This window comes from Cydia splendana, chromosome Z, assembly GCF_910591565.1.
Source record: "Cydia splendana chromosome Z, ilCydSple1.2, whole genome shotgun sequence".
Classification (NCBI taxonomy): domain Eukaryota; kingdom Metazoa; phylum Arthropoda; class Insecta; order Lepidoptera; family Tortricidae; genus Cydia; species Cydia splendana.
This window is the reverse complement of record NC_085987.1, coordinates 43437017-43464614: the sequence shown is the minus strand read 5'-3', so window position 1 is coordinate 43464614 and position 27598 is coordinate 43437017. Positions and strand designations below refer to the sequence as shown.

The following is a 27598-nucleotide window of genomic DNA, read 5'->3' as shown; positions in this document are numbered from 1 at the left end:
AGTTTTATTAAACCGTGTTTAACTATGTTTGTTATAAATAACATGTAAGGTGCATTGAGGTAACTTAAGGTAAAAAAGGGATAATTTTGATAATAAGCTAGTACCTGCTAAACCAAAAGCACTTGATACTTTGGCAAGACACGCTACTGCAACGCTTACTAAGGCATCTCTTTTACTGTTGCTACTGTAGAAAGTACATCTAGTTTAGTAGATGGTTACAATTTCCAAAATTACCCCATTTTCGAAGTTACCCCAATGCACCTTAAATAGTTGACCTTGTGGTACAGTCGCCGTCAGATATATCGGCGCGGCCAAGGCGGTCACAAAAATCTTAACAACCTCTATTGTTAGACTGCGTGTACAGATGTTTTTGAACACCTTGGCCTCTCCGATACATCTGACGGCGACTGTACAAGTCTAGTTTATATTTACTTCTTTCCAATTAGAGCATTATTGTTGGGTGAAAGTAACTAAGCTCATTTCTAAGATCTACACAGGGCAGACTTGCCAGTTGCCAGTGTATTGGCAATAAATTTTAAAGTATTGCATCGTAGCCCGAGTTTGGTATAGCATCGTACAATAGTGGCACAGTGTAAAAAGTAACAGTGGACCGATGCCTTTGATGTTTGCGTAAAAGCCGACGTCGCACCCGAACACGCAGTCCGCGTGTTACACGATAATTCGCCCATCATTCTGACCAGAATGATGGACTGAACTGACGCCACTGACGCCAGAATTAGCGTGTAACCGATGTCTAACATCTCAGTGTGACGTATCGTTAAAGGTAATCTTGTTACATTACAGCTAAGTGCAGCTCGTTTTGAGCGCCCTGCTGAAATAAGCTCCATTTTCCAAGTATTCAGCGCACTATCTCACTCAATGTAACAATCAAAGGGATCTGCGAATATCCGGAAAATTCGAGCTGCTTCCGAGTTTGGTAGTAAACTTCATGGCGCTATACCCTCTATACAAGAAAAATTGGCAGACAAATTTGAATCAACGGTATTAGAAAATAAAATTGAATTTAGTTTGTTTTAAAATCGAACGAAACAAAACAAAAGCGACCCTGTTCAATTTAATAAGGATTCATATTTCATTGTAAGTAATTTGTACTAGTATAAGAACTGTGAACCTCAAAGCCGCGTAGCCAACATGCCAATCGCTTACGCTTCGTAGCGATCGAAACGCAACTGTCATTGTCGCACTAATATAAAAGAGCGATAGAGAGACACAAAGCGTTTCGTTGTCGAAGCGATAGCGATTGTCACCTTGGCTAGGCCGGCAGGGCGTTAATATATGTTTTGAGCATAGATGTAAGTAAAATGAGGTAGATATGGTACCAGGCGCACGATCGTGAGCCATTAAATATGGGTTACGGAACCTATATTTAGTTAGTCGTATGCGTGACGCTAATGTGTCAAGTTGTCACAATCGTTGGATCAAATTTTAATTTTGTCAACTATGAACGTCACACGTCTACATAAATAAAAGGTCATTGGTTTTGAGGTAGCTAACTGAATAGCCAAATGTCAAGTTTTGGGCAAAAAATATTTTGGCAGAATTACCGCACACCTAATACCTACTTGTCACATAATTGAATAGTACAAAGTGGAGTAGGTATATCACGTTATATGAACATTTCATGAGTGTAAAAGAGAATGAATCAAATGAAAAAACGTGACCAGTTTTCAACTTCACAGCGGCCACAGGCTTAATGTACCAAAACATAAGGTTAGCGGACTGGAAAATATGAACAGCTATATTCAGGAATTATTTTGGAATATACTGTTACAAAAGCAGACAATTTAAACGGAATTATGTATAGGTATTATTTTATTTTAATTCAGCATGAGCGACGATCGTTGCCTAGCAACGGTTGCCAGCTCGCGCGCTGCCATGTTGTCAACTTTCGTGAGCTAGGGCGCTGTGGGCCCGACACGAAGAAGGTTTTGTGAATCTATTTTATCGACATAATTTTAGTACTGATGTGGCCTACTATACCCCACAGTAGGCCACACTTCCCATGGCACGTGACATTCCGATTTTCATGGCACTTTTTATATTAGACAGGCAGTCTTGTATAATTATTTTAGATTTGTGCACTCCGGAGCCGTAAAGCACCACCTACATCGACGATAAAATTCAAAGAAAAAAAAATTCTTAGAAGTTATTACTAAGAGCTCTCTTCGTTCATAGTGTACGTTCTTAATGTTAAAATGCTGCTTGTCATAAAATGTGTATCCAAAGGGGTGTCAGCTCACATTCTCGTATTCTTCGAAACGGTAGTATTTTCTGAATCAACAATTTCCGCAGGGAATGCTGTTTTACAGCACTTTGTGAGATACCTGCGTCTTTAAATGCCACTTTAAAGGGGCCCACAGATTACCAGTTCGCCGGACGATATCGGCCTGTCAGTTAATCTCAAAAGGTGACAGTTGCGAACAACTGACAGGCTGATATCGTCCAGCGAACTGGTAATCTGTGGGCCCCTTTTAGCGGATACGTATCCATAGGTATAGTCGCCATCAGATTTATTTGTTTGTTTATTATTATCACGAATATTTGATTTATTTGTTTTCTATGTAGCTCTCGTTAGTCTTCTATAGTTATTTTATTTCATTGTTGGTATCCAATAGGTAATTTTATGCAAAGCGAATACATCAATGAAAATGTAACTATCTATCTAACTATGTTTGTAACAATATACTTATTATGGTAGTTTAAACATGGTTTCTGTATTACTTGCATTTGCAATGCGATTACACAATTTAAATAAATCCTATTATGTTTTTGTAAATCAAGCTGTTCATATGATTTAATACATTTGCGAATAAAATTTGTTTTTATCACACAGATCCTGTTGATTGTTTTTTTAATTCTACTAATCCAATAAAATCTAGTGCGATAGGGTGAAGCTGGCAATAAAAATGTCGTTATCAATTTTAATTCTACTTGGTGTATCTGTGTATTTATTAGATGAGTTAGTTATTAAGCAGAAACCGTTATTATAAATGTAATCTTTTTGTTCGAAGTTCCGTGGCGTCAGTGCAAAGAAAATGCTAGCTTATTAATAAGTTTAACTTTATTTGAAATATATTGAGCTTGCGAATTCCAGCGCTTGATTTTTTTTTGTTCGCTAGCGATTTCAAATAGCGAAAGCGAGTTCGAAATTAATAACGTAACGGTTTTTCCAGTGCCGCCGACATGCGGCAGCCCGGACAAGCTGCTGAACACCACGATAGAGGGAGACAGCTATAAGGTGGGCGCCTCCATCGCGTACCGCTGCCCCGAGGGGCACATGCTGGTGGGAGACAAGACGAGAGAGTGCAAGAAGGACGGATTCTGGTCGGGCGCGGCGCCGAATTGTAAATGTAAGTGCTATTTATATATATTGAAATAATATGGGGATATTATTTCTTCATTGTATGTATATGTTGTCTAATTATTGCATTGAAGTGACGTACATTATTCGGTAACTCTGGTTGTCAAAAGTAGACGTTTCACAATCCAGTGACCTGAAAATATCCATCTATTTCAGCTGTCAAGCGGAGGGCAATATAAAGTCTGTCTAGCCATTTCCGACAGTAGAAAAAACCGCAAAATTGCGGGTTCTTGTCTCATAGAAAATTTAAATTTATCGCCTTTTTCTATTGACAAAGTTATTTGACAGACTTTATGTTCTTTGGCTCTCTACTCTACTCCACTCGGCTCGGCTACTGCTGACGATGAATTTAGTTGTTGTTGTTAGTTGTCAAGCGGACCCCAGGCTCCCATGAGCCGTGGCATAATGCCGGGACAACGCGAGGAAGATGATGATGATCAGCAATGTCATATGGATCATCCATAGAGTTGGCATAGGCACTAGTTTTTACGAAAGCGACTGCCATCTGACCTTCCAACCCAGAGGGGAAACTAAGCCTTATGACATTGCTGATAATGATTGGAAATAGTTAATTGTTCCTGTTTTCGTTTAGTCAGAGTGCTATTAAAGTTAGTTTAAATGCCGTAATAGTGAGTAAATGAAATACATAAGAAATAATTAGTAAAGTAAAAGGTAAGCTATACTACTAGTGTAAAAGTGAGGCGTAAAATATTCAATATATTCCCGCTTGATTGGTTATGGTGCTTGTGTGCTTACACGTGTCGTGTGGCTCGTGTAGGGAAATTGTCTGTCGGTAAAATCGGTCCAGAGTTCGCGTAGACGAAATCTAATTACCAGGTGCACCAATCACTATCTATAGGGAACTATGTGTAGGTACATATCTAACCCATGAATTTCATAAGGAGACAGTGCGTTTTAGAAGACATTTGTAAATAATTTAGAGTTCTCTTTAAATGGCTCAAGTCTTTACAAAAAGCTCAGTAGGTCCCCTTAGTGTAAATTTCATTCGATAGCATGACGTGACGTCAGCATTTGCGTTAAGTGTCATTTTGTGTAGGATTTTGAGTTTCAAAACGTGCCGCTTGGCGCGCTATTCAAAATCCCATACAAAATCAAAAATAGACATAAAGCAAACGCGAACGCGGTTGAAGTTGTACACTAGGTTGAAGAGAACATCCGAACATTCGAAAGCAAAATGCCCAAGCTGAACGGGATAAAATTTAATGCAGAAAATGACCTTTGACTTTGATCTGCCATTCCAATTTCAAGTAGATTTTAGTTGATTGTCATAGCTTTGCTTCCAGGTACAGTCAGTTATGCCACTTAGGGTTCTTGCTAAATTGGAAATTCTATAGGTAGCGTAAGTATTGAACAACCAATTTAGCTAGGACCCTAAATGGCGCAACAATCACGAAGCGTGATGGTACGGGATCTTACCTCAACAATCACTACCTAAACCTTATAAAACAAATCCCCCGCGTCTGTCTGTTTGTGTATATGTATGTTCGCGATAAACTCAAAAACTACTGAACGGAATTTCATGCGGTTTTCGCCTATCAATAGAATGATTCTAAAGGAAGGTTTATGAGTATAATTTGTTACGGTTTTTTGTAACCCGAGCGAAGCCGGGGCGGGTCGCTAGTTATTAGAAAAGTAAATGGCATCTGCAAGGTACAGTCAACTGTAAAAATATGGGTGTAGACAACTTACTCAAAAATATGTCCCATAGTTCTTAATTCACTGACATAAGAGTTATGGGACATATTTTTGAGATGATTGGTACACCCATATTTTTTACAGTTGACTGTACCACAGCGTTTCGCTATATTGAGATCGAATACTCAATTTCCATTGACATAAAGCAGTGTGACGGTACAAAGAGAAAACTGCAATTCCAATCATCGAAATTCAAAGGTATTCAAAGTTCCACGAACGTGCATAGAGGTACAGACTAAATTACTCCTATACGCTGGAATGGGCTTGTAGAGTTCTGGCGTGTAAAATTAAAAGGTTGGCTCTACATGAGATCTGATAACCTTTTGAAAGTGCGAGCCATATGGTCTCATCTTGGCATCATTTTGGCTTGGCTTGGAAATGTTTTTGGTGTCAAAATTAAGTAATTTCAATGTTTACTTAAAGAGTTCCCTTATGGCAGAGAGCATGGAAAAATTGATGCATTTTTATATATATTCTATAGTAGCTTCTGCCTGCGACTTCGTCTGCGTCGGATGATGATGATTTTGTAAAAACTATCCTATGTCCTTCCTCAGCCCTAAATATATCTCCATACCAAATTTAATCTAAATCGCTTCAACGTTTAAGCATGAAGAGGTAACAGACAGGGTTAGGTACATTATTACACTTTTAATTATTAGCTCATAATATTGTTTTCTGCGAATTTTCTCCCATTGATTTATTTTAATGCCTTTATTATTTTGGCGAAAAATTCGTGAAAAATATGACCTACTCAAGCCTATTATTTACTTACTAATATTTTTTGAGCGCACAATCGAACTGAAACTCGTCGGATGACATATTGCTTTGAGTTATTGTTTGAACGAAACAAAGGCACCTAATAATTGTTAATTAAATAAAAGCTTTTAAAATAGAACTTTCCATGAAATTCAATTCATCCAGTGCATTCACGGAAGCGCTTTAAATAAAAAAGTTCATTATAATGCTGTAAAGTCTCTACACATCTTAAACAAGCGATTATTTTTTAGTAAATAATGACATCATGTCATGACAAAACAAGAATCGTCCTGTAATGAAATATTGAACACCTATGTACGAGTAAGTATAATACAAGCTTGTTTAATGCAAATAAACGATCATCCATTCATTCATTCAGGGTTGGTACAGTCGTCGTCAGATTAAAGCGACGAAAGTGCTCAAATGCACTTAATCGCCAGCGGCGCGTTATGTTATGATATATTTCAGTACTTTGGCTCCGATGTAATTGGTAATGACTGTATTTATTTATTTATTTAAACTTTATTGCACAAAACATAAAGATAATGTACCTACAAATGGCGGACTTAATGCCTAATGGCATCCCCTACCAGTCACTGTAGGACTTGATATAAAACGTGTAATGTTGCGGATAACTGTTTGCCATTCAGATTGCATATAACATATAATTATAGAAAGGCCTTTCCTTCAAGGCGTTAAACAATTGAAAATACTTGAAAGAAATGTCTAGTTTATTAGTTTCCGGCCCAGAAATCCCTTTTCTTTAAAGCTGGTGCCGAGGGAGTAGGATAATAATTAAATAAGTATGTACTTACTTAATTAAAGAAATATTATAGTACAATTTTACACAGATCAACCTAGTCCCACAGTAAGCTCAGTAAAGCTTGTGTTGTGGGTACTAGACGATGATTTATGTAATACATATCGTGACTACTTTGGAAAAAACTCTTATCTTGTTCAATCAATTTGAAGAAAAATGTGGTAACTACATATGCATGGGATGCATACAGAGTTACTGCGTTTTAACTTTGAGTAGCAGTGCGAGATACGAGATTTTTTCAAAGTAGCGACGATATATAAATATTTGTGACAAACACACAAATAAATTCCCATACCCGTTACCAGGATTTGAACCCGGGACCGCCGGCTTCGTATATAAACAGTCACTACAGTGGTTTGACGAAGGCCGTAAATTGATATTAGCTTGGTTAAATTTCTGGTTCTGAGATTACAGTAAACTCTAATGAAAAGCTTGTACAGTCACCTGCAATAATATGATTCACAAGGAAGGCCGCAAAAATATCTGACACGATCTTATTTGTAGAGCCATAAGAGCGTGTCATATTATGTTTTCACTTCTCATGCTCAAAAAGTGCACCTTTATGTCGTGCGTAGACGACATAAAATCGCATTTTATGCTCTAGAGCATAAAAGTAAAATTTTCTTCTAAGACTAAGGTAATCGGTCTCAACGGCCAAACAGTTAAAACATATTGCACAATTTTACTGAGCAATAAAATTGTGTATATGACAAAACTTGTTATATTATTTTATTTTTGCTACAATTTAATAGAAATCCGTATTTTCTGTCATTAAGTTTAGTAAATCACATAAAATAGGAGTCGATTATCGTTCAAAAATGCTCCGAAATGTTTGACTTGGCGACATGTTTGACAAGCGTCTGAAACTCTGATCACATGTTGAAAATTAAAAAAAATAATTAAAAAGTTAGTTGGCGGGAATTGGTTATGTATTATGTTCTTTCGCTTTACGACAATTTCGTGGTGTAAATTGCCGTGAAAAATATAATTTTATTTTCCTCGCTACCGAAGTGAAAAGCAGAGTGTACAACTAGGGCATAAATGTCAATTTTTACCCTCGTCGACTATTTTGGTCTTCGCTTCGCTCAGACCAAAAAATTGCCTCGGGTAAAAATGGGTCACTTTATGCCCTTGTTGTACAATCTACTATTGCGGCCTTCGAAGAGTAACATATTATTGCAGGTGACTGTACTATGGGTACTAGGCGACGATTTAGTAGAAGTACACTCATACTTATTTAGATAAGTGCACACCTACTTAGACACCTACATACAAAAAATCTATAACATAGGAAGAAATATTCCTGATAAACATACCTGTGCTAACTCGGGGCACGAATACTAATTATTGATGTTCATTATTAAAGTTTAAGGTATTGACGTATTACTATATTCTTGCATTTGCTTATTGGAAATCCTGTATTACTGTAAACAGGGTCAATGTCGAGCCTTTAAGGTAAAAAACTTTAATACTAACCTACCATCCCTTTAGTGTTCGTGCCCCGAGTTAGCACAGGTATGCTGATAAAAACACAAATAAATGAACTCAAAAACTCTTTATGCGCCCTCTTTATTTACGTTCGGAGTGCATCAGACAGGTTTTCGTTTTTCATCAGTCATTTTTTTTGTTACATTCGCATGAAATTGGACTATATTGATGGATGTCCTGGAATTGGAAACGAGAAATGCCATTTGCTACAATACAAACATGTTTGTTGGTTTTGTATTCCACGAATCCATCATCAGTAAAAACTACGGCTTATATTTAAAATATTTTTATGTACAGCCACCATGCAGATATAGGTATCGCAGCGGCTGACATGCTAAAAATAGCAAAACACACACTCGAACACCTTGACAACAAAAGGCGTGTTCAGATATTGGCTTAGATCAGCTGCTCCGATATATCCGATGGCGACTGTATGATTTTGTAAAAATAAAAGATACAGCTTAAAAAAATTAAGCTTATGTAAATTAACTAATGTATTTAGAAAACCAGCTCAGCTACGCCAATCAGAGCTTAAGAGATGAAGTAAATGCAAAATGGTTTATTAGTTTTAAGTGGAATCCATGTAAGGCAATCCCTGTTTCCACCAAATTATGTATTGTGCTCATGTCACATTCGTTATACTATTTCCTGGTGCGTTTTTCATAGTTGAACCACAGAATAATTAATAGTACTACCGTACAGAAAGGAAACTTCCTACAAAAACGAAGTTTGACAGCGGTTCAGGGTCGAATCATGCTGTCCCTTTCTAATATATGGCACTATCCCTTTCGGCTATTTAGGGTTGTCAAAAATCAAGTGATTATCTTATCTGATGTGTTCGTGCACGCAAAAGGAAGTCAAGTGGTGCCAACCCTAATAATTGCTCGGAGCAATGCTGAGCCGAGTTTGACCGAAGTCAGGAGTTTCGCACCCCTGGTTGAACCACTGTTTTATTTATACCCCACATAAACATTTTTTTATATATTTCAGACGTGAACTGCGGCGGTCTACCTTCAATCCAAGATGGCGATGTGACGCTCACCGACGGACGCACCACGCACGGCGCGCGCGCCTCCTACTCCTGCCGGGAGAACTACACTCTCGTCGGAGACGTGGAGAGAGTCTGCGGCGATGAAGGCCTGTGGACCGGATCCGCCCCGAAGTGCCTGTTCGACTGGTGCCCGGAGCCCCCGCCTGTGTCTGGTGCTGTTGTGACGGTTGGGGGGCACAAGGCGGGCTCGCTTGCGACTTACAGCTGTCAGAATGGATTCATACTGTTTGGGCAGCCGGTGAGTAACTACAAATGGTCACAATCAGTCCCGGAAAGTATCCGAATTGGTCCGTGTTTATAAATGATTCAACCCACACTTCATGACTTCACAATCACAAAACACAAACACTTTATCCCGACTAGAACAATTACACACCCGGAAACAAAGTGTATACCGTTAGCGCCGCGTTTCCAGGAGCATAACACTATTATCTAAAAAAAACCCATATTTTTACTTACAAAGAGTGAGTGGTCCCTGATAAGAAATTAATTGGTCTAGGTGCTACATGTTACAGGATTCACATGTCATAATTTTTTCCGCGGAAAATCACCACGGGACTTTGTTAATCCGGAAATAATAATAAAGTGACGTGCGATCTCCGAACCCTGAACAAAGTGAGACCTATAGTCTGGCAAACACAACTTGTCAGTCAGTAAGGACCAGGAAAATTATACTCATCCCTTTCTTTTGGGTTCTAGTACCTACTAGAGTAAGTATTAAGATACAGCTAGAGTGATTCTCTCTAACTATGTTTGAAATGAGACAGTCATGGGCCAATCTATATTTGTAGTTACCCAAATGTACCAGCACAGTCATCACAGGTATTGGCTTGATACCGCCTCCATGTAAATCCGCTTTTATCTCTCGTGTGCCGTGATTTTTTTTTATATTTTCCTGGTACGCGGGTCCGCGTTCGATACGAGGGCTTAAATAATAGTAGTTTAATGTGAATGTACATAATGCCTAATTATGCACAGTTACATACACTACTTTATCTACCCACATATCATAAGCCTCCATGATGCATTCAGGAGCCGCATATTATGACCGGCATCGCGGCGTTATTCAGAGCCACTAACAGTAATTATTAGTAAAATGAGAAAACAAATGCGAAAATGAAGAAATGTATTTAGAACAATAATTATTATGTACAGTTTGGATGGTGCAATTATTATAATTCACTTACCCAGCTCGAACAGAAGTATGTTCCTTTGTATTGTTTCCTTGACTTAGCTGGCAATAAGTCATTTATGACGTTAGTTGCTTTGTCACGGATATATATATCAGGAGGCGTCGCCGAAATATCTATATCATCTTGATCGCTCATTTTATGGTTTAAATTCAACAAATCGAACAATTTTATGCTTCAAAACAAATTATAACCGGTAATGGCGGTAATGTAATGAAAAGTTTTCTGGCAGCTGTCATAGTTTTTTTTTTTATTCAGAGACAAACTAGAGTCGGCCCCAACTATCATATCGTTCGATATCTTACGTACTGCGACATTTGTCGGAGTTATTCATCGACCGCCAAATTGGTCGTGTCGCTTCGCGATTCATTTCTTTGTTTTTGCTCATTAATGTTGTTTAAAGTGTAATATTGATAGCGTATTATGCAGTAAATTAATGTGGAAGTGTGCAGATAACGAAAAATTGATCACGAAACTCGTTTAACCACCATTCTGGCGTCAACGCTGGGTAGCTCACGCAGGCCCTTGTAACGTCCAGCTATCGCCTTACAAGATCCTTAAAATTCAATTATCGAACAAGATTTTAATGAAACAGCACGTATTTTGAAAATGAAGACTACTGAAGACATTACTATCGGAATTGACCTAATATGAATAGTATTTACTGAAGACGTTTACCGGATTGAACTTACTGAAAAGACAAAAAATCTACTTATGACTAAGGCAGTATGGCTTAGAGCTTTAGCCTGTCCTGATGGACGAAAAAGAAAAAAAAAGCGACATTTGTTAAATTTGTTTTTAAATTAACAATTAATTTCGAACTAAACGTCATCTCGACTGATATTAGAATAAAGGTCAAATCAAATTTCTTTGTTTTTCAAAGATGTTCGAAATTTGAATGCATAATACTATCGAAATGGATGTTATTATTTAGCAATAATAACATTTATACCTACAGATAAGAAATTTGTTCTAACAAAACAGTCTACGCATCATGGAGGGTTTATGATATTTGGGTAGATAAAATTATATTATGTGCTCATCCAGCATATTGCAAAAATCCATCAAAGACGAATTAATAATATCATCCCCCCTTTGATCACATTATTTAATATAATAAACCTCCCTCAAAGGCTGGCAATCCTCATCGGCGTTGAATAAAAAAATGTACTGATATACTCGACCTGGCATTGTTGACGCATATCAAAAGTCCTCGAAATTCGTTCGAAATCGACGTTTATTCCATTCAGATACGACTCAATTTCTGTTACCTACCACATTAAGCAGACTTAAGACGAAACAGGAGCTGAGTTTTAAATAAATTTAGGTAAATATACCCGTCTCGCTAACGGAAGCGGCACCTAAAAGTAGTGCGATAAGGACAAGGCGAAAAATCCTGCGTAAAAATCTCAAAAATCGAGGTTTCGTACTCCTCTGTTTCCTCCTGCAAAACTTAACCAATCGTAACCAAATTTGGAAATCTAAATGATTATGAAATTATCTGTGTCGGACCGTTTTGCTTTTTTGGCTAATTAATATCAGTTTTGAATGCCACGCCTCTCATTGCGGCATAGTCAATTAGGCCAATATGGCCATTTTTGAAGGGCTCTAGCGCGTTAAAAAACAAAAATATCAAAAAAAGCAAAACGGTCCGACACAGCTATATTGACAATATTAATCTGTGTTGAAAAAATCATTGCTCTAGCTTCAAAAACCACGGCGGGAAACGAGGAGTACGTTTGTATGGAGAAATGACCACTCCCGTTGGCTCTTAAGGCCTATTTACATTACAAATACAAATAATTTATTGACTCAATTAATTAAATAAATTATTTGTATTTGTAATGTAAATAGGCCTTAAGTCTGCTAAGAGCAATCGCTCTTAAAGACTTATAATTTATATAGACAAGTGGTTTATAAATGCCTGAACTAGGATTCCCTGTGTTTCAGGCAGCGAAGGACAATATTAATTAGTTTTAAATTATTCACTTAATTTATAAGTATGTATAGTACCTACACAATATGTCTAATCACCTTAACAAAGAAGTATTAGGTTCTTAAGTATTAAATATCAAAGTACATTAGGTAATCATTTTAGGAGTAATAGTAGGTTCTCTGTATCATCGTATGTCATGAGGGGCGCGTCGTAGGGTGTTCTTACAACTAGCATACCTAAGTGGGTATAAGTTTAGTGTTGCATTTAACCTGTTGTACAAAAATGGCCCCAAAAAGACAAAAAATGTAGATGAAAATACGTGTTTTCTTTGTACGGTATATTATATGTATAAAACATATAATATCTTTGCGCCATTTATTTCTATATTCAGCATTGCAAGGATTTCCTTACGATTTTTATGACATTATCATGGGCGATCGCTAGGAAAACTGAACTGTTTGCACTTAATGCAGAAATAAAAAACTCGTTTCGGTAATATCGTACGATACCTACTCGTACGACCAGTATTTCATTTATTCATTCTTTTACTAATAATACATATTTATCTTCACATATTACTCTTATTCAATTTTGTCTGTTTCCGACATTTAGTCATCAAAATGTGGGCGGTTTTCGCCTTTGGCGCGGAAGCTTACTTAAATTGTAAGTTTATGACGTAAGTATTTATTTTCTCTCGTTACTTCGAGGCGAAACACTTGTATTAAGTAAACGGGACTTAAAATCCGTGAGAACTATGTAAAGGTAGGTTTACTACCTCTATAGGTACGATTACATAGTTCTCACGGAGTAGGAGAAATAATTTAGCTTTGCTTAGCTCTTAAGTGTACTGGGTCTCGGACGAATAGCTGTAATGTAATAAATGCATCCGTCAGATATCTGGCGGATTTGACTGGATCTATCAATGTATGGCGGGAATTATGTAGCTAATAGGCTCGTACCGTAAAACGGGGTGAAAAGACACGATTTTCAACTTCAAGGACGATTTTCGCCAATAATCCAAATGATAAAAGTATAAAAATTGATATAATTTTTTGAGTCTTGGTTAGTTCTTCAATTTTGCATTTGTGAGATAAATTTTTACCTCTCCAATTCAGAGAAAATCAAAGAAAACTACCTGTTTTCTCCATATCCTTAAAACGGGGTCGATAGACACAAGAAAGGAGTGAATAGAAATATTAAGTTTTATTTGTCATAGGACTCATAGGCATCGAATATGGTTAGCTAACTTTTACTTAGTTAATGTCAAAACATTTACCGCTAGAACAAAGTTCAGACAGGCTTCATTTCTTACCTCGGCGAGACCTTACTTTAGAGTCAAAAAAATCTAACTTTTAGGCAGTTTGATTAAGTTCTTTTGGCATCAATGTAGAGAATAAATAGTCTACTATATACGCAATCCAAAAACTAATTTTAGAGATGTAAGTTGTTAAATATAACAACTTGAAAGAAAACGTTCAAAATTTCTCTATTCACCCCGCGATTTCGGTTGACCCCGTTTTACGGTATCAAATCTGACTCTATGTAAAGCTATTGATTTGATTCGCCCGTGGTCACAACATATTTAGGCTGACAACCCCCATTAAAGAGGGCTGTCGGCTAACTAGGCAGTTAGGCACCTTCCGTCTAGCCTGTTTTTCCCCTATATAGCTTATAATTAGATAGGGGAGCTAATTCATACCTGTGTAGATACATATGCCTACGCATATACAATCAGGGAAGTCATGGAATATCACAGATTACACAGACACCGCACTGTGAAATGTTTAGGAAAGTGCAAGGTCACCACACATTAGGTGTAATTTCACTTGTAAAATTCCTAGTCCTCCGATGCCCATATATGTAGATATATTTACGTACACGTGTGAGTTCTAGGAGTCTAACTAACGCATTATTGGAAATAACAGATCACTCTGCTAATTAGGAACAGTTCTTCGCTCGTGTATACCAACTATATGGGGCACAGAGCAGTGTTTTATGAGCAGGCGTAACGCCGGTGCATTGACCTCCTAATCTGCGGTTTTATTCATTTGTGACACGTATATTCATTGCAACCCGGATTGATCAGCTTTCCCCTCTTAATTAATATGTCAGCCCCAGGCGGTTCCAAATGAAAAGCGGATGGCAGTAAAGTTAATGAAACAACTCGTTGATGCATTAGGAAATGGTGCTTTTTAGGGTTCCGTACCCAAAGGGTAAAAACGGGAGCCTTTTACTAAGACTCCGCTGCCCGTCCGTCTGTCTGTTTGTCACCAGGCTGTATCTCATGAACCGTGATAGCTAGACAGTAGACATTTTCACAGATGATGTATTTCTGTTGCCGCTATAACAACAAATACTAAAAACAGAATATAATAAATATTTAAGTGGGGCTCCCATACAACAAACGTGATTTTTTTGCCGTTTTTTGGGTACTGCTACGGAATCCTTCGTGCGCGAGTACGACTCGCAATTGGCCGGTTTTTTTTAACTCCGTTACGTTCGGGGTACCTATAGCTAAATAAAATTAAGGAAAGTAATTGGCATAGTAATATTTATAATTATTTTCTTCGTAAAAAAATATTAAGTAACAGCGATTTTGTAAACCGGACTTTATATCTAAATCCACCAAACATGTTTGAACGGCGCCTATCGTGCGCGGCGAATCATCGTGAGCCGGACGTGTCGGAATGCACGAAGGTTGATATTGGGCTGTAGCAGCGCACGTCTTTGCCGTGTGGCGGAATATACTTACTATAAGTACTCTTTATTTGGCGGTCAAAGAAATAATGACATTTGTTTGACAGAGCGTGACGTGCACTCTCGGCGGCTCATGGTCGGGCACGCCGCCCTCCTGCAAGTACGTCGACTGCGGCACGCCCGCGCAGATCCACGCGGGCTCCTTCCGGCTGCTCAACGGGACCACCACGTACGGCTCCGTGGCGGCGTTCGCGTGCGAGCCGGACTACTGGCTGCAGGGCGCCGATACACTGCAGTGCAACCGGGACGGCAAGTGGAGCCACGACATACCCGCCTGCGAGCGTAAGTGATCTGACTGAACTGACCAAATAAAGGATATCGTTTGAAGAGCTGTGTCCGCCTATACGACCGATGCGGACGCCTCAACGTGATCACGTATACGCTCTGTCAAGAGAGATACGACAGAGAAGAAGAAGAGCGTGAGTACCCGCCCTCGAGTTCAATAAGCGAAGCCCGACGTTTGGAGCGCGCTTCGCGCGCTTCTCTACAGGGTGCCTTGCGGGGTTTTCCCACTAGTCACCACCAAGTTATTGCCAGTAGTAACAACTGAGAAAAATAAACCCCAGTAGTTAACTTGATACAAGTTGGTGGTAGGTAGGTACAACAACTCTTGGTGTACCTACCTACCACCAACTTGTGTACGGTGACAGATGTCATCTCAAACTTTGCGTTTTAAGGTTATAAATTGTATTGGGATGACATCTGTTATCGTACCCAAGCTGTTTTAATAATATGGTAACAACGACACAATTACTTTGCCCCCAGTGATAACGTGCGCGGACCCCGAAGTCCCGGCGGGCGGCTACATGGAGGCCTACGACTACAACGTGCACTCCACCATCGACTTCCACTGCGAGGCCGGGCACCTGCTGGTGGGCGAGCGTAGCCTCGTGTGCCAGCAAGACGGCGAGTGGTCGGGCGAGTCGCCCAAGTGCGAGTGTAAGTTACTTGCTACTTAAATAATCTGCAGCAGAACCTTCAGGCTAGGCGTATGCTGAGACGCAGGCGACTCAGTTCACGCAGCGCAACGCAGAGCAGATTTTGTAAAGTATGGAACGTCCTTACGATGCAGCGTGCGTAGCCAAAAGACGTTCTTAATTTACAAAAACTGCTCTGCGCTGCGCTGCGTGAACTGTGTCGCCGGCGTCTCAGCATACGCTTATTCTCAACCTCACTGTAGTCAACTATGTACAATACACTAATCGTCTCAGTTTCTGGTACTAACTCTCAGTTGAAGTATAGAACTCTTATTTTCTCCAATAAGAACACGCCATAACAAAGCTTTTTAAGTGAGTTACCTGTAACGAACCCTCCGACGAAATACAACGCACCACCATGCTATCAATATCGAGTAACAAATAAATTGAACCTTATAACTCCTACACAAGGTTTGTTTTGCAATCGAAATTTGAAAAACGTTTCTGTAGCCAGGTAAAACATGTCCGTTGCCGCAGGCGTTGACTGGCAGGTTTCACGCTCAAATGATTTTAGGTTCATGGGGTAGGTAATCTTATAAACTTTATAGGATTAGCAATAGCTAAGCTAATGAGTTTAAGGATGCTACACATGTCGCCAATTATGTACAAATTCCGCGCTCCATTTGTGCTGAAATACATAATGCTATTAGAGTTGAGTTTGGCTCTTAGAGTTGATATGCCACTTTTCCCCTATTAGCGGGCATGGGAAAGTGGTAAGAAAGAGTCTTCTAGCATTCGTATTCGAGCTTCGATTTTGAGAGCTAATACTTATAAGGGGAAAAATATTTATTTACATACAATATACACCGTGTTTTTATTGAATTCCGTTAACTTCGGGGTATAGTTTAGTACGTTTATAAGAACTAAATGGCATAGTTAATTTTCAAAAAAAAAATTTTTTTTTGTTTTCTTTTTTGGTTTTTTTTGTTTAAAAAGTAATTAAATGTAGCATATAGCGTTGTTGTAACACGGGCATTACATTTAACTCAACCAAACAATTGAAATCTGTGACATATCAATGTCATTTCGTACATCAATCGACCGAGATTGTACTTTTAAGTTTAGTAGCAAATGTATGAACTCATTCTAAACACTAATCAATATGTAAGCCGGCCCTAAGGCAAGTGTACACGCTTGTAGAGGCCTTATAGGAAAAAAATAAATTATGGATTATCTCCGAAATGGACTTAATTAGAACATCGGTGTCTTTGAGAAAGTTACTTGATTTAAGCTCAGGAATGCACCCTTGAAATTAACGGAAATCAAAAAAAACACGGTGTATATACAGTGGTACTACTAAACGAAATTAATAATTATACTCTAAATCATAATTAGATTCCAAAAAATGTTGCCACTGCAATAATTTGTTTGTAAAATAGTAAATTCCTTTTTATAAATAAATACGCTAAGATAATTTATTTATTGGTAATTTTACGCCTACGATTTAAAAAAGTACTTTTATTTACTTATTTTTACATAAATACAAGACGCGCTAGTAAAAAGTGGCAACATTGTCTTACTTTTTTTTGGAATCTAATTATGATTTAGACTTTAGCTTAAATCTAAAATAGGCCCCTGAGTACCTATAAGTAAGTAGATGGTGCTTGTCGGATCCGTCCCGCAGTAATTCTGGTTGTCTGGTTGTTGACAATTTAGTTACCACTAGTGTACAACCGAAGTTTCGGTTTGGAGAGGTTTCGACATAAAAATCTTGTTTCGGCCGAACGTTTGGTTTCGGTGAAACGCTGCCAAACTTAAATGCACTTTCGGATTGCGTTACCACAAAACATATTAAAACACGCTTAAACACAAGTTACCACAAAACATGTCGCGCCGAAAGCGCTGTTTTTTTAGGGTTCCGTACCCAAAGGAAAACGGGACCCTATTACTAAGACTCCGCTGTCCGTCCGTCCGTCTGCTACCAGGCTGTATCTCACGAACCGTGATAGCTAGAGAGTTGAAATTTTCACAGATGATGTATTACTGTGGCCGCTATAACAACAAATACTAAAAACAGAATAAAATAAAGATTTAAGTGGGGCTCCCATACAACAAACGTGATTTTTGACCGAAGTTAAGCAACGTCGGGCGGGGTCGTACTTGGATGAGTGACCGTTTTTTTTTTTGCCGTTTTTTGCATTATGGGACGGAACCCTTCGTGCGCGAGTCCGACACGCACTTGCTCGGTTTCTCAAAATGTGTCCATTTTAAAATAACAGCGCTTTCGGCGAATTATAATTCGAGGATTTCGAGGGATGTCTTCTTCTTCTCTCCTTTGCATCTTTTTCTCAAATCAAATCTTTTGCAGTAGGTACCTACAGTCAGCAGCAGAAATAGGTAATTAGAACCTTAAGTAGGCGAAGTGTTTATAATAATTAGTGATAACTATAAGGGTTGATCTACTTTGTGGAGTTGTTACTCAGTCCAGGTTATGTCTCAGTTTCCACTAAGATTTTAGTTTTTCAAATGTTCTTTTTTGAACAGACGTGGATTGCGGCAAGCTGCCACCATTGCCCTACGGAGCAGCCGAGCTGCTGAACGGCACCACCCATCTTGGCAGCATCATACAGTACTCCTGCACGACGAACTTCCGCCTAGCGGGGCCTGTTCGCCGCGAGTGCGGCCCGGACCACCAGTGGAGCGACGCGTCGCCCAGGTGTGAAGGTGAGTGCTAGAGGGAGACAGCAAGAGAAATATTGAGTTTAAGCAATACAATAAAATCCGAGGCTGATTGTACCAACGTACTATGAACGTCTACCTGCAAAATTGCGAACGGAACCATCTGACGAAACATTTGAACACCAATTTAGACCCTTTTTATTGGATAATCCATTATATTCTGTAAATGAATTATATGGAAATAACATGTATAGATGGTCAAGCAAATTATGTCAGTAGAAAAAGGCGCGAAATTCAAATTTTCTATGGCACGATATCCTTTCGCGCCTACATTTTTTCAAATTTGCCGCCTTTTTCTACTGACAAGATCTGCTTGACCCAGTATAATAATAAATATCTGGGAGAACGAGTTTTGCTCGGAAAATATATAAAAACTCATAAATGCGCGTTTACCCAGAGATAAGACCTAGCTAGATCGATCTTTCGCCCCCGGAAACCCCCATATAGCCAATTTCTTCGAAATCCTTAGTGCCGTTTCCAAGATCCCCGAAATATATATATATAAATAAATAAATACACAAGAATTGCTCGTTCAAAGGTATAAGATAAATTGAATGTAATTAATTTTTCTATTGACCTGTATTTCATTTTATGTTATTTTATTTTAATTTGAGGATCATTATAAGATATCCATGCTTAGCCGTATTGACATTGTTTTTTTTTCATATTATATTATTTGACATTGTTAATAAAATTAGTTAGTCAATCGATTGCTTATAATGGTTTTAAATTGCGTATTGCTTGACATTTATATACCTAACTATAATCAATTGTTATTTTCCTACCCTACTTACCTAACGATCATAATATAAATTCGTAATATTCGTATAGATTATGCAAATAAAGATCTATCTCTCTATCTCTCTCTCTCTCTCTCTCTCTCTCTCTCTATCTCTAAAGATCTCTCTCTATCTCTATCTCAAAATAATTTATATTGTAATTTCATATTATGAAATAAATAAAACTAAATCTAAGCTAAATATTCTGGAGAAGTAGGTAGGTACACGGTGGAATCGCGAGGGAGAGGAAATACGGCGAAACGGATCCTTTTGGTTTTGTCTGTGGTTTTTCGTCTCCTTAATGCGTCATTTAAATAATACTCTCACATAAACAAACAAGAGCTAGTTTTGACCATAGTCGGGAGATTATGGCCTAAAAAAGAATAAATGTACCTACAGTATCAATTATTTTTACAGTAACTTTTAATCTAAATTATCCACAGAAATCCGCTGCCCAGAGCCGATAGTGGCCGAGAACAGCATCGTGTCGGTGACCGGCAACGACCGTATGCACGGCCGGACCATGATTCGAACCTCCACCTCCGTGAGCGCGGGCAACGGCAACACCTATCGTATCGGCGCGCTGGTCAAATACCGCTGCGAGAGGGGGTACAAGGTGAGATGACCCTTTAACCTTTTGAACGCCAAGTACACCTACTGGTGTCGTTACTAGTCGTGCCCACCGCGCCAAGGACCACTATAGGTGTTATGGCGGACGCTGTCAAAGTAACCTTCACACTTACGTTTTTTTTTCTCTTTTTTTTGTCAGAGGTGCAGGTAATCCTCATTGGATATTGCCGGCCCGGTATCCGGCAGCATGCCCGACTCGGCTTTGGAGATTTTTCTCCCAGCCGCCTACGGACTAAACCCCTCCACTCTGTAAAGTGTTTTGTTGCCAGAAACTCGGCGCTTTCGGTATACGCGTTGTTTTCACACTTACGAGTAGCGGGTTTAGATTAGCTCGCTTGTGCCCGGGATCTTGGCGTTTGAGTGATATTTGTGGTTATGACATAAAGCGTTCAAAGGGTTAAATAAAATATATATGCCAAATAATTATACAATCATGTCCTTAAAAGTTATAAGTCAAAGTCAAAATATTCTTTGCTGATTCAAGTAGGCTTAGCAACAGGCACTTTTATAGCGTCATAATACACAAATATCATCTTAGTCTAAGAGTAACTTGTTGAAAAAAATATTCTTGTGTTAAACATAATAAAATAACTCTTAATAACATCACACTTTTCACAGTAAGATTGTCGAACCTAAAAAAATATACATAAAATTATAGTACCTAGTCTAGAAATCTAAACTAAATGTCCAAAAAACATTAAAATAAGCACTTTTAATAGCCCATAATATATCCTTTATCTTTTTAAGGTTGTTGGAGAGAGCCTGTCCACTTGTGAGGATAGTGGACAGTGGAGCGGATCCACGCCCAGGTGCCAATGTAAGTATAGTTTATTTATAGTTATGGCAGTAAGGTTTTGTCAAGAGTAGTCGCTGGTACCTATAGTTTCACTCTAACCTGAGCACCACAGAACGGTACGCATCCAGCGTTTCGTAAAAAATTATGACGGTCGGATGTAGCGCGCCGTGAGCTTCGTGGTCGAGGCGTGAGTGTGGCAACTATAGCACCCACCGCGTAGCCCTTTTGTAGTTTATAAACACTAGTTTATTCCTTCAGACGTGGACTGCGGCAACCCCGGCCGCCTCGAGAACGGCAAGGTGACGCTGGCCACGAACGCGACGTACTACGGCGCCACGGCCCTTTACGAGTGCGACGAACACTGGCAACTAGATGGCGTGTCTCGGAGACTGTGCCAGGACAATGGCACTTGGAGCTCTGAGGCTCCCGTGTGCAAAGGTGAGCCAGGACCGTAACTTTGGTCTTTACGAAGCTTTTAATCCTGATTTAGAAATAGATTACTATTGTGTCTTGTTTACCATAATTTTAAATCTCATTCATTGTGATTCATTGACAGCTCTTTCCTTACTTAAGAGCCCTATGACAAGAAAAGTCGAAACATTTGTAAAATTTATAATAGGTATTCCTCGATGAAATTCAGGACTTTACGCTCATTATTAGAAACAAAAAGTACTTGTTGACGTCTCGAAAAACGTATCAGGGTTTTAATTTTAAACTAATAAACACAAAAGTTTGTTAGCCTAAAATTGTTCAACTTTGATGCCAAATATCTCGAAGACAATGAACTTGGAAGTAAATATGGGATACTATATTGCTTAAAGCCGTTGCTGTTAATATGATAAGCTAGGTACTAAAAACATTAGAAAACTAAGGGATTCAGATCGAAGGTCATTGGTGTGGGGGAGCCCCTTAATGGTGATCCCTATGACAGATCATTTTTATCTGGAGTAGCTGTCACGTAAACTGTTTGTATACACGGTGTAACATGAGTAAACCGAATAATTTTAACAGCGTATTCCTGATCATATTTAGAGACAAAAATGTCCTAAGTATAAACTTTTTTTTTAAACGCCTAGTTTCAGAGATAATATTAATTTAAAAATAAACAAGTTTTTGTTGTTACATAATGTAAAAGGCTTTTTTGATGGTAATGTTGCTGCTATGGGACGTAGTCTAAATATCCTTATTGATAGATGTCAAAAAGTGACAAGTACCACTTTGCAAAAAGAAGGTATTGCGAAAAAAAAATGTAAAAATAAATTTTAAGTAACAAGTTCACCAATAACATTTCTTTTTTAAGTACAAGTACATTTAAAAAATTGAAAAAAAAACAAAACAAAAAAATTTTTTTTTTGGCGAAATTGACCTAAACTCATATTAAATTTTTTCCTTCTTTTGACCTCAGAAATGCGTGGTTAAAATTATTCGGTTTCCTGATGTTACACCGTGTATATTTATTGGAAGTTTAGCACATTTATTAAGGAATGTAACATTTTAGTAGGTACCTAATAAAAATACGGTAAAACCTATTTCATCAATTATTTTTTAAATTAATCCCAAGCAAAAGACATGTGAAGGAACTGGCGTAGAGATCATCATTCGACGCGGTATAAATAAGACAACCTGTTGACTTTATTTGTCGTAACCGTTGGCTACTTCCAAACAGCACTGCGTCGAGCCGTCCCTTGCCACTAAAAGGTTAAGAACCACTGCCCAAGGCTAACAATTAACACCCTTTCGTCCACAGAAATAATTTGCCCAGACCCCTCGGAACAAATCAAGGGTGGCGTCGGCCTCAATGTCGAGACTTGGACTCGCAGCATCGGCGGCGAGGCCCACTACCGTTGTGAGCGGGGCTACCGGCTCAAGGGTAACCAGTCCAGGACGTGTCTGCCTAAAGGGGCCTGGAGCGGGACGCCGCCATCTTGCGCACGTGAGTACCCAACAGAGAAAGACAGCTATCACTGGCTTCCTACAGAGGGAGTGTTAGGGGAAGCCCGCTAAAGACTAACCCCTTTTTTCATAAAACTTTACGGGCCTGATTTAGTTAAATTATGTTTTATCCCTTTCTTACAAATACATAACTCAAAATGACAGATAAAGACAAACGATTCATATCTAATTCAGGCCAGTTACGCGTTTATGAATAAGGCCATAAATAGACGCCGCATTATGAAGCGTAAACAAAGTACAAGGTCATGCACCTATCACCACTATAGGTGCAGTTTTACTTTTAAAATGCTTTGTCGAAGTAATACTGAGTTACGTCCTACATTCTTTTATAGGTACTATAATAACGTTTAGAACTCATTTTCTGTAGATCTTTCTAATGTACGAGTCGTAAAGCGATCTCAACTGAGATAAGGGGTCTCGATTCCCTACCAAAGTGGTAAGATACGCCTTCTATGGTTAACCTTGGCTTAAAGAACAGCATCCAGGTAATGATTATTAATATAATAATACAGCCACCTAAGTAGCCTTTTCCATTCTCGAAATTAAACTTTCGTAAGACATAATTTAAAACATTTATATCACAACGGTTACACTCACTTGTATTCTTAGTTGCTATTGGCGACATGTTTCGGGCTCGTCGGGGGTCCTTCCTCAGGCTCGAGTGCCCGCGGCGGCTGCACTGCGTGCACTGCGTGCGCCGCCTGCTTCACCGTTCGTTGCGCGCGCGCTGACAGCTTTTCTGTTCTTTCAGCCATCGACTGCCACCCGCCCGGCTCGATCGACAACGGCCGCGTCATCATAGCGAACGGCTCCACCCTCTTCGGCAGCTCCATCGAGTACCACTGCCTGCCGCAGTTCCAGCGCGTCGGGCCCTTCCTCCGCAAGTGCATGGACGACGGCCATTGGTCCGGCGACGAGCCCAGCTGCGAGATAGCCATTAACGAGGCGGCTGAGACGAGCACGCTGCCGCTAAGGGTCGGCATTGGCTGCGGGGTTGTGCTGTTCTTGCTGGTGCTGCTGGGAGCTATTTATTTGATACTGTAAGTGTTTCAATAACTTTTGTATAAGATTTAAGCACCTATACTCCCGTTTTGCAGTTTCAGAATAACCAATAGGCAAGGAATTTTTGTGTGGCAGTGTGCTATGATGTACGTACTTTCGATAGCAAATTAAACCCAACCATCTGGCATCTGGTAAAAGACATAGACAGCTTCTCTCAAGCCAAGTACTTACGTATGTCAAATAAAATATGGCCATTTCAAATGGTTCGTCTGCTTCAATCATGTTATGGGCGTCGATCTTATTAGGGACTCTGTGATACAATAGCGCAACCACATAAAGCTTGCCTCATTAGGACTGCTACATGGCTCACATGTTTTAAACTTTCCACTATAAACGAACTCTCTTCCAGTCGAAAATCAACACCAGTGAAGAACACCGAAAACATAGAGGGCGCTGAACGCAAGGAGGACCAGAACGCAGCAGTCATGAGCTATGCCACGCTGCACGACACCAACGGCCGCCACATATATGACCACGTCAGCGACAACGTGTACGACTCGCCGTACAGCGACCACCTGGCCGACAACGCGGCGTACGGCCGACGAAGCGACACCGACTCCGCGTACGAACCGGAGCCGACCGGACCTAATGCGGTCGTCACTATTAACGGGGTCGCGGTCCGCTAATATGCTGCTACGAGTGTTAAGGTTTGATGTCAATACTGATGTAACAAAATATCAAATCGAGTTTTGGTACTGCCGAACTTAGAATTGGACTAAGAGTGTAAGAGCCATATTGATGTAATTTTTCATTACCTATGTAGGTATTGTGCTTTTTACTTGAAAAACTAAAGTCGAAGACGATGGCATGTCATCAGTAGGTATGTTTTATATATCTAGATGTTTCTAGTTTACTATGTGTATACGTTAAGGAAAGTTGTTATGTGCTATACTTTCACGAATTTAGGTAACCAAATAGCCATTTAAATCGCTTGGTTTTGACTCGTTTTTGTGTCATAATTCGTAGTCGCCTTTTATTTAAGAATAAATGTATTGACATACTGACAAATTGGATGATTTTGTTTTTGTTTAATACGTAACGTGTGAAGTGATAAGCTCTGCACCTACCTACTATTTTTATATTTTTTTACGTTCATACAAAATCAATACTGTAATGGTTACCATTTTCTGTAGACTTGGTATAAACCGATGTTAATTGTAGTTTATAATAACTTTTACCCGGCTGCGTTATAGATCAAAAAAGTTAACGGTAACATCTCCAAGATAATAACTAGAGGTAATAGTCATTGTAATTCACAAGATAATCACAAAAAATATTGTTTTTACTCTGCAGATCTATAAAAATGGTAATCGGAGGTGGACTTTTGGAGAGTTTTAAGTAGGTACGAAGCTATTATAATCTAGGTATTCGGAAATGTATACCTATATTAAAAGAATACTTACCTAGTTACTTGTAGCTGACTTTTGATCCCATGGGTTTATAAACTTATATAATAAGTAGTTTTGTATTATAAAAACGCAGCAGTCGGGTGTGTAAATAGCGTAATGTTAATGTTAATGCGTGAGCGAAGGCGGGAAGTGATCACCAACCCTTACTAGGTACGAACCAAAGATGTAAAAGTGTTGGAATTGTATGAATTATTCATGTTTATATTAATTAGTTAAAATTTGTATCGTAAATTGCATTTTAATTCATTATGTTAAGAGTGCTTACTAAAATGGAGTTATATTATCGATCAGTGACAGAAAATGGATGCTAACATTAGATATATACATTTTCATTCAATTCCTATTGATTAAATAGCCAACATATCTATTTAATGTAGGCCTTTCTGGCATAAAGTTATTATAATTTAAGAACTATAAATCATAATTGTAACAAGATATTTCCTTTTTCTACTACCTACTTGTCTTTGTAATCTTAAGGCTAATAGCTCTACCACTCTTGCATATTCGGGCGATAGAGAGGTAGATAAAGAAATTTCAATTTTCGCGGTAGAGACTCAGATTTGTTGTTCTTTTTAAGTTTTCTTTCAAATCTTTTTTTATCGTCCATTTTCTTTTATGTTTTTTACAACATACTTTCAGCTCACATTTTTGTATCATTATAGTTATATGTGATCCGAAAGTATTAACAATATAACATTTATTATTTAGTATGTAAGTGGTAATGTACCTATTTGGCGGAGATTCGACAAAAAAAATGAGTGTAGGTATATTCAGAATCTTTCAGTTTGATTAATGATTAGCTATATAGGTACTTTAGTTACATTTTAGCCAATGACAACTAAATGACTAGGTATTCTACAGCTTATGCTCGAAATGAAACTTTGTTCGGAGATTTCCCTATACGCTTGCATATTTACGATGAAGTTATGAATACCCTAAATACGGGGAAAATACCGTCCGTTCACTGACTTTATTTGTGTATATACTTACCTATTAGAAAACTAGTTAGATTCTGAACTGATGTTTTACATTCTTCTAAATCTAGACCTGTCGAATCGTTCGTAGATATTGTAGGAGGATATAGTTATTTATTTTGTTATATATACTTACATTTTGCTAGGTGATTCATAGATATGGATCATTTTGATGCCAAAATAATATTGCTATTTCTTCTTCTTTTTAACGACGTACATATTACCTTAGGCCTAGTTATATGTTCCTTATAAATTGGTTTTCTCATTAGGTATAAAAATATATCCTCTAGCAGCGAGACCAGAAATGGAAGACACTTGTTCTACTGTATTACTTGCGTTGTTTGAGTTCTAATAGATAAGTATAGCCTACTTTAAATCCCTGACGGGTGACGGCCACTTTGAGAAACAGTAGGTATACTTTCCTTTTTAGAACTCGCTGTAAGAGATGGACTAAGTACCTATAAAATTGTTTCAATAAATCATTTAAGATTTAAGCATGTCTATTTGACTAACATTATTTTTCAATATTGATGTGTCGAACTTCTATTCGCTGTGTGGAAACGTCAATCTTTTAAATACAAAATGAATTCTACTGATAGGTAGTTTTTTTCTAATAATCTTTATACTATTGTAAAATATCTGTAGGTAAGTCCTTTATATCGTAGTTTAAAATCAAATGTTTGTGTATGTCAGTGAATTGCGAAATTATATTATAGGTACCTAGACAATAATAATGTAAAAAAATCTAATATTTATTGCACCAGCAATTTGAAACTTTTTTTATGTTCATACACAGACTACTGTGAATGATCCAATGATGATTAAATTTTCTTAATTTGTGATTGTACACTAATTTAAAATACCATTCAGTTGCTGAAAATGTTAAGTGCCACTATTATGAATTGAGTCTCGTCCCGAGTTGCTACATTAGGCATAATATGTATAAGGCTAGCCTGCACTGTCTGAACCTCTCAATAAAATACATTTTGTTCAATTGTTCCAATAAGTGTTCATTAGGAATAAATTGTAAAAAGCATACCTAAATATTGTTATTTTTTGTAGAATAAATCGAAATAATTCATATATGGATTTGTTGAATATATGTCTTCAATGTGAAAGTTTTTTTTTTTTATTTCGTTATTTGGGTTATTTCCACCAACTATAGGTACTGAGACATAAACACCACTGGTTACCAGTACAGTATATGCACTATATTATCTAAGAGGTAACAAAAGAGAAAAAA

The 27598-nt window shown here is 38.3% G+C and overlaps 1 protein-coding gene across 1 annotated transcript in view; it reads left to right on the top strand.

Moving 5' to 3' along the window:
* The window catches only part of LOC134804043 (P-selectin), a 136830-nt gene extending 109357 nt beyond the window's left edge, over positions 1 to 27473 (top strand). Inside the window, exons 9-19 of the mRNA XM_063776921.1 lie at positions 3195 to 3371; positions 9153 to 9451; positions 15144 to 15378; positions 15862 to 16035; positions 18558 to 18737; positions 19975 to 20147; positions 20909 to 20978; positions 21216 to 21395; positions 22705 to 22890; positions 23662 to 23950; positions 24322 to 27473. Of these exons, the coding sequence (XP_063632991.1) occupies positions 3195 to 3371; positions 9153 to 9451; positions 15144 to 15378; positions 15862 to 16035; positions 18558 to 18737; positions 19975 to 20147; positions 20909 to 20978; positions 21216 to 21395; positions 22705 to 22890; positions 23662 to 23950; positions 24322 to 24598 (2240 nt within the window). The 3' untranslated portion in view covers positions 24599 to 27473. The remainder of the gene's footprint in view (positions 1 to 3194; positions 3372 to 9152; positions 9452 to 15143; positions 15379 to 15861; positions 16036 to 18557; positions 18738 to 19974; positions 20148 to 20908; positions 20979 to 21215; positions 21396 to 22704; positions 22891 to 23661; positions 23951 to 24321) is intronic.
* The last annotated feature ends 125 nt before the right edge of the window (positions 27474 to 27598 follow it).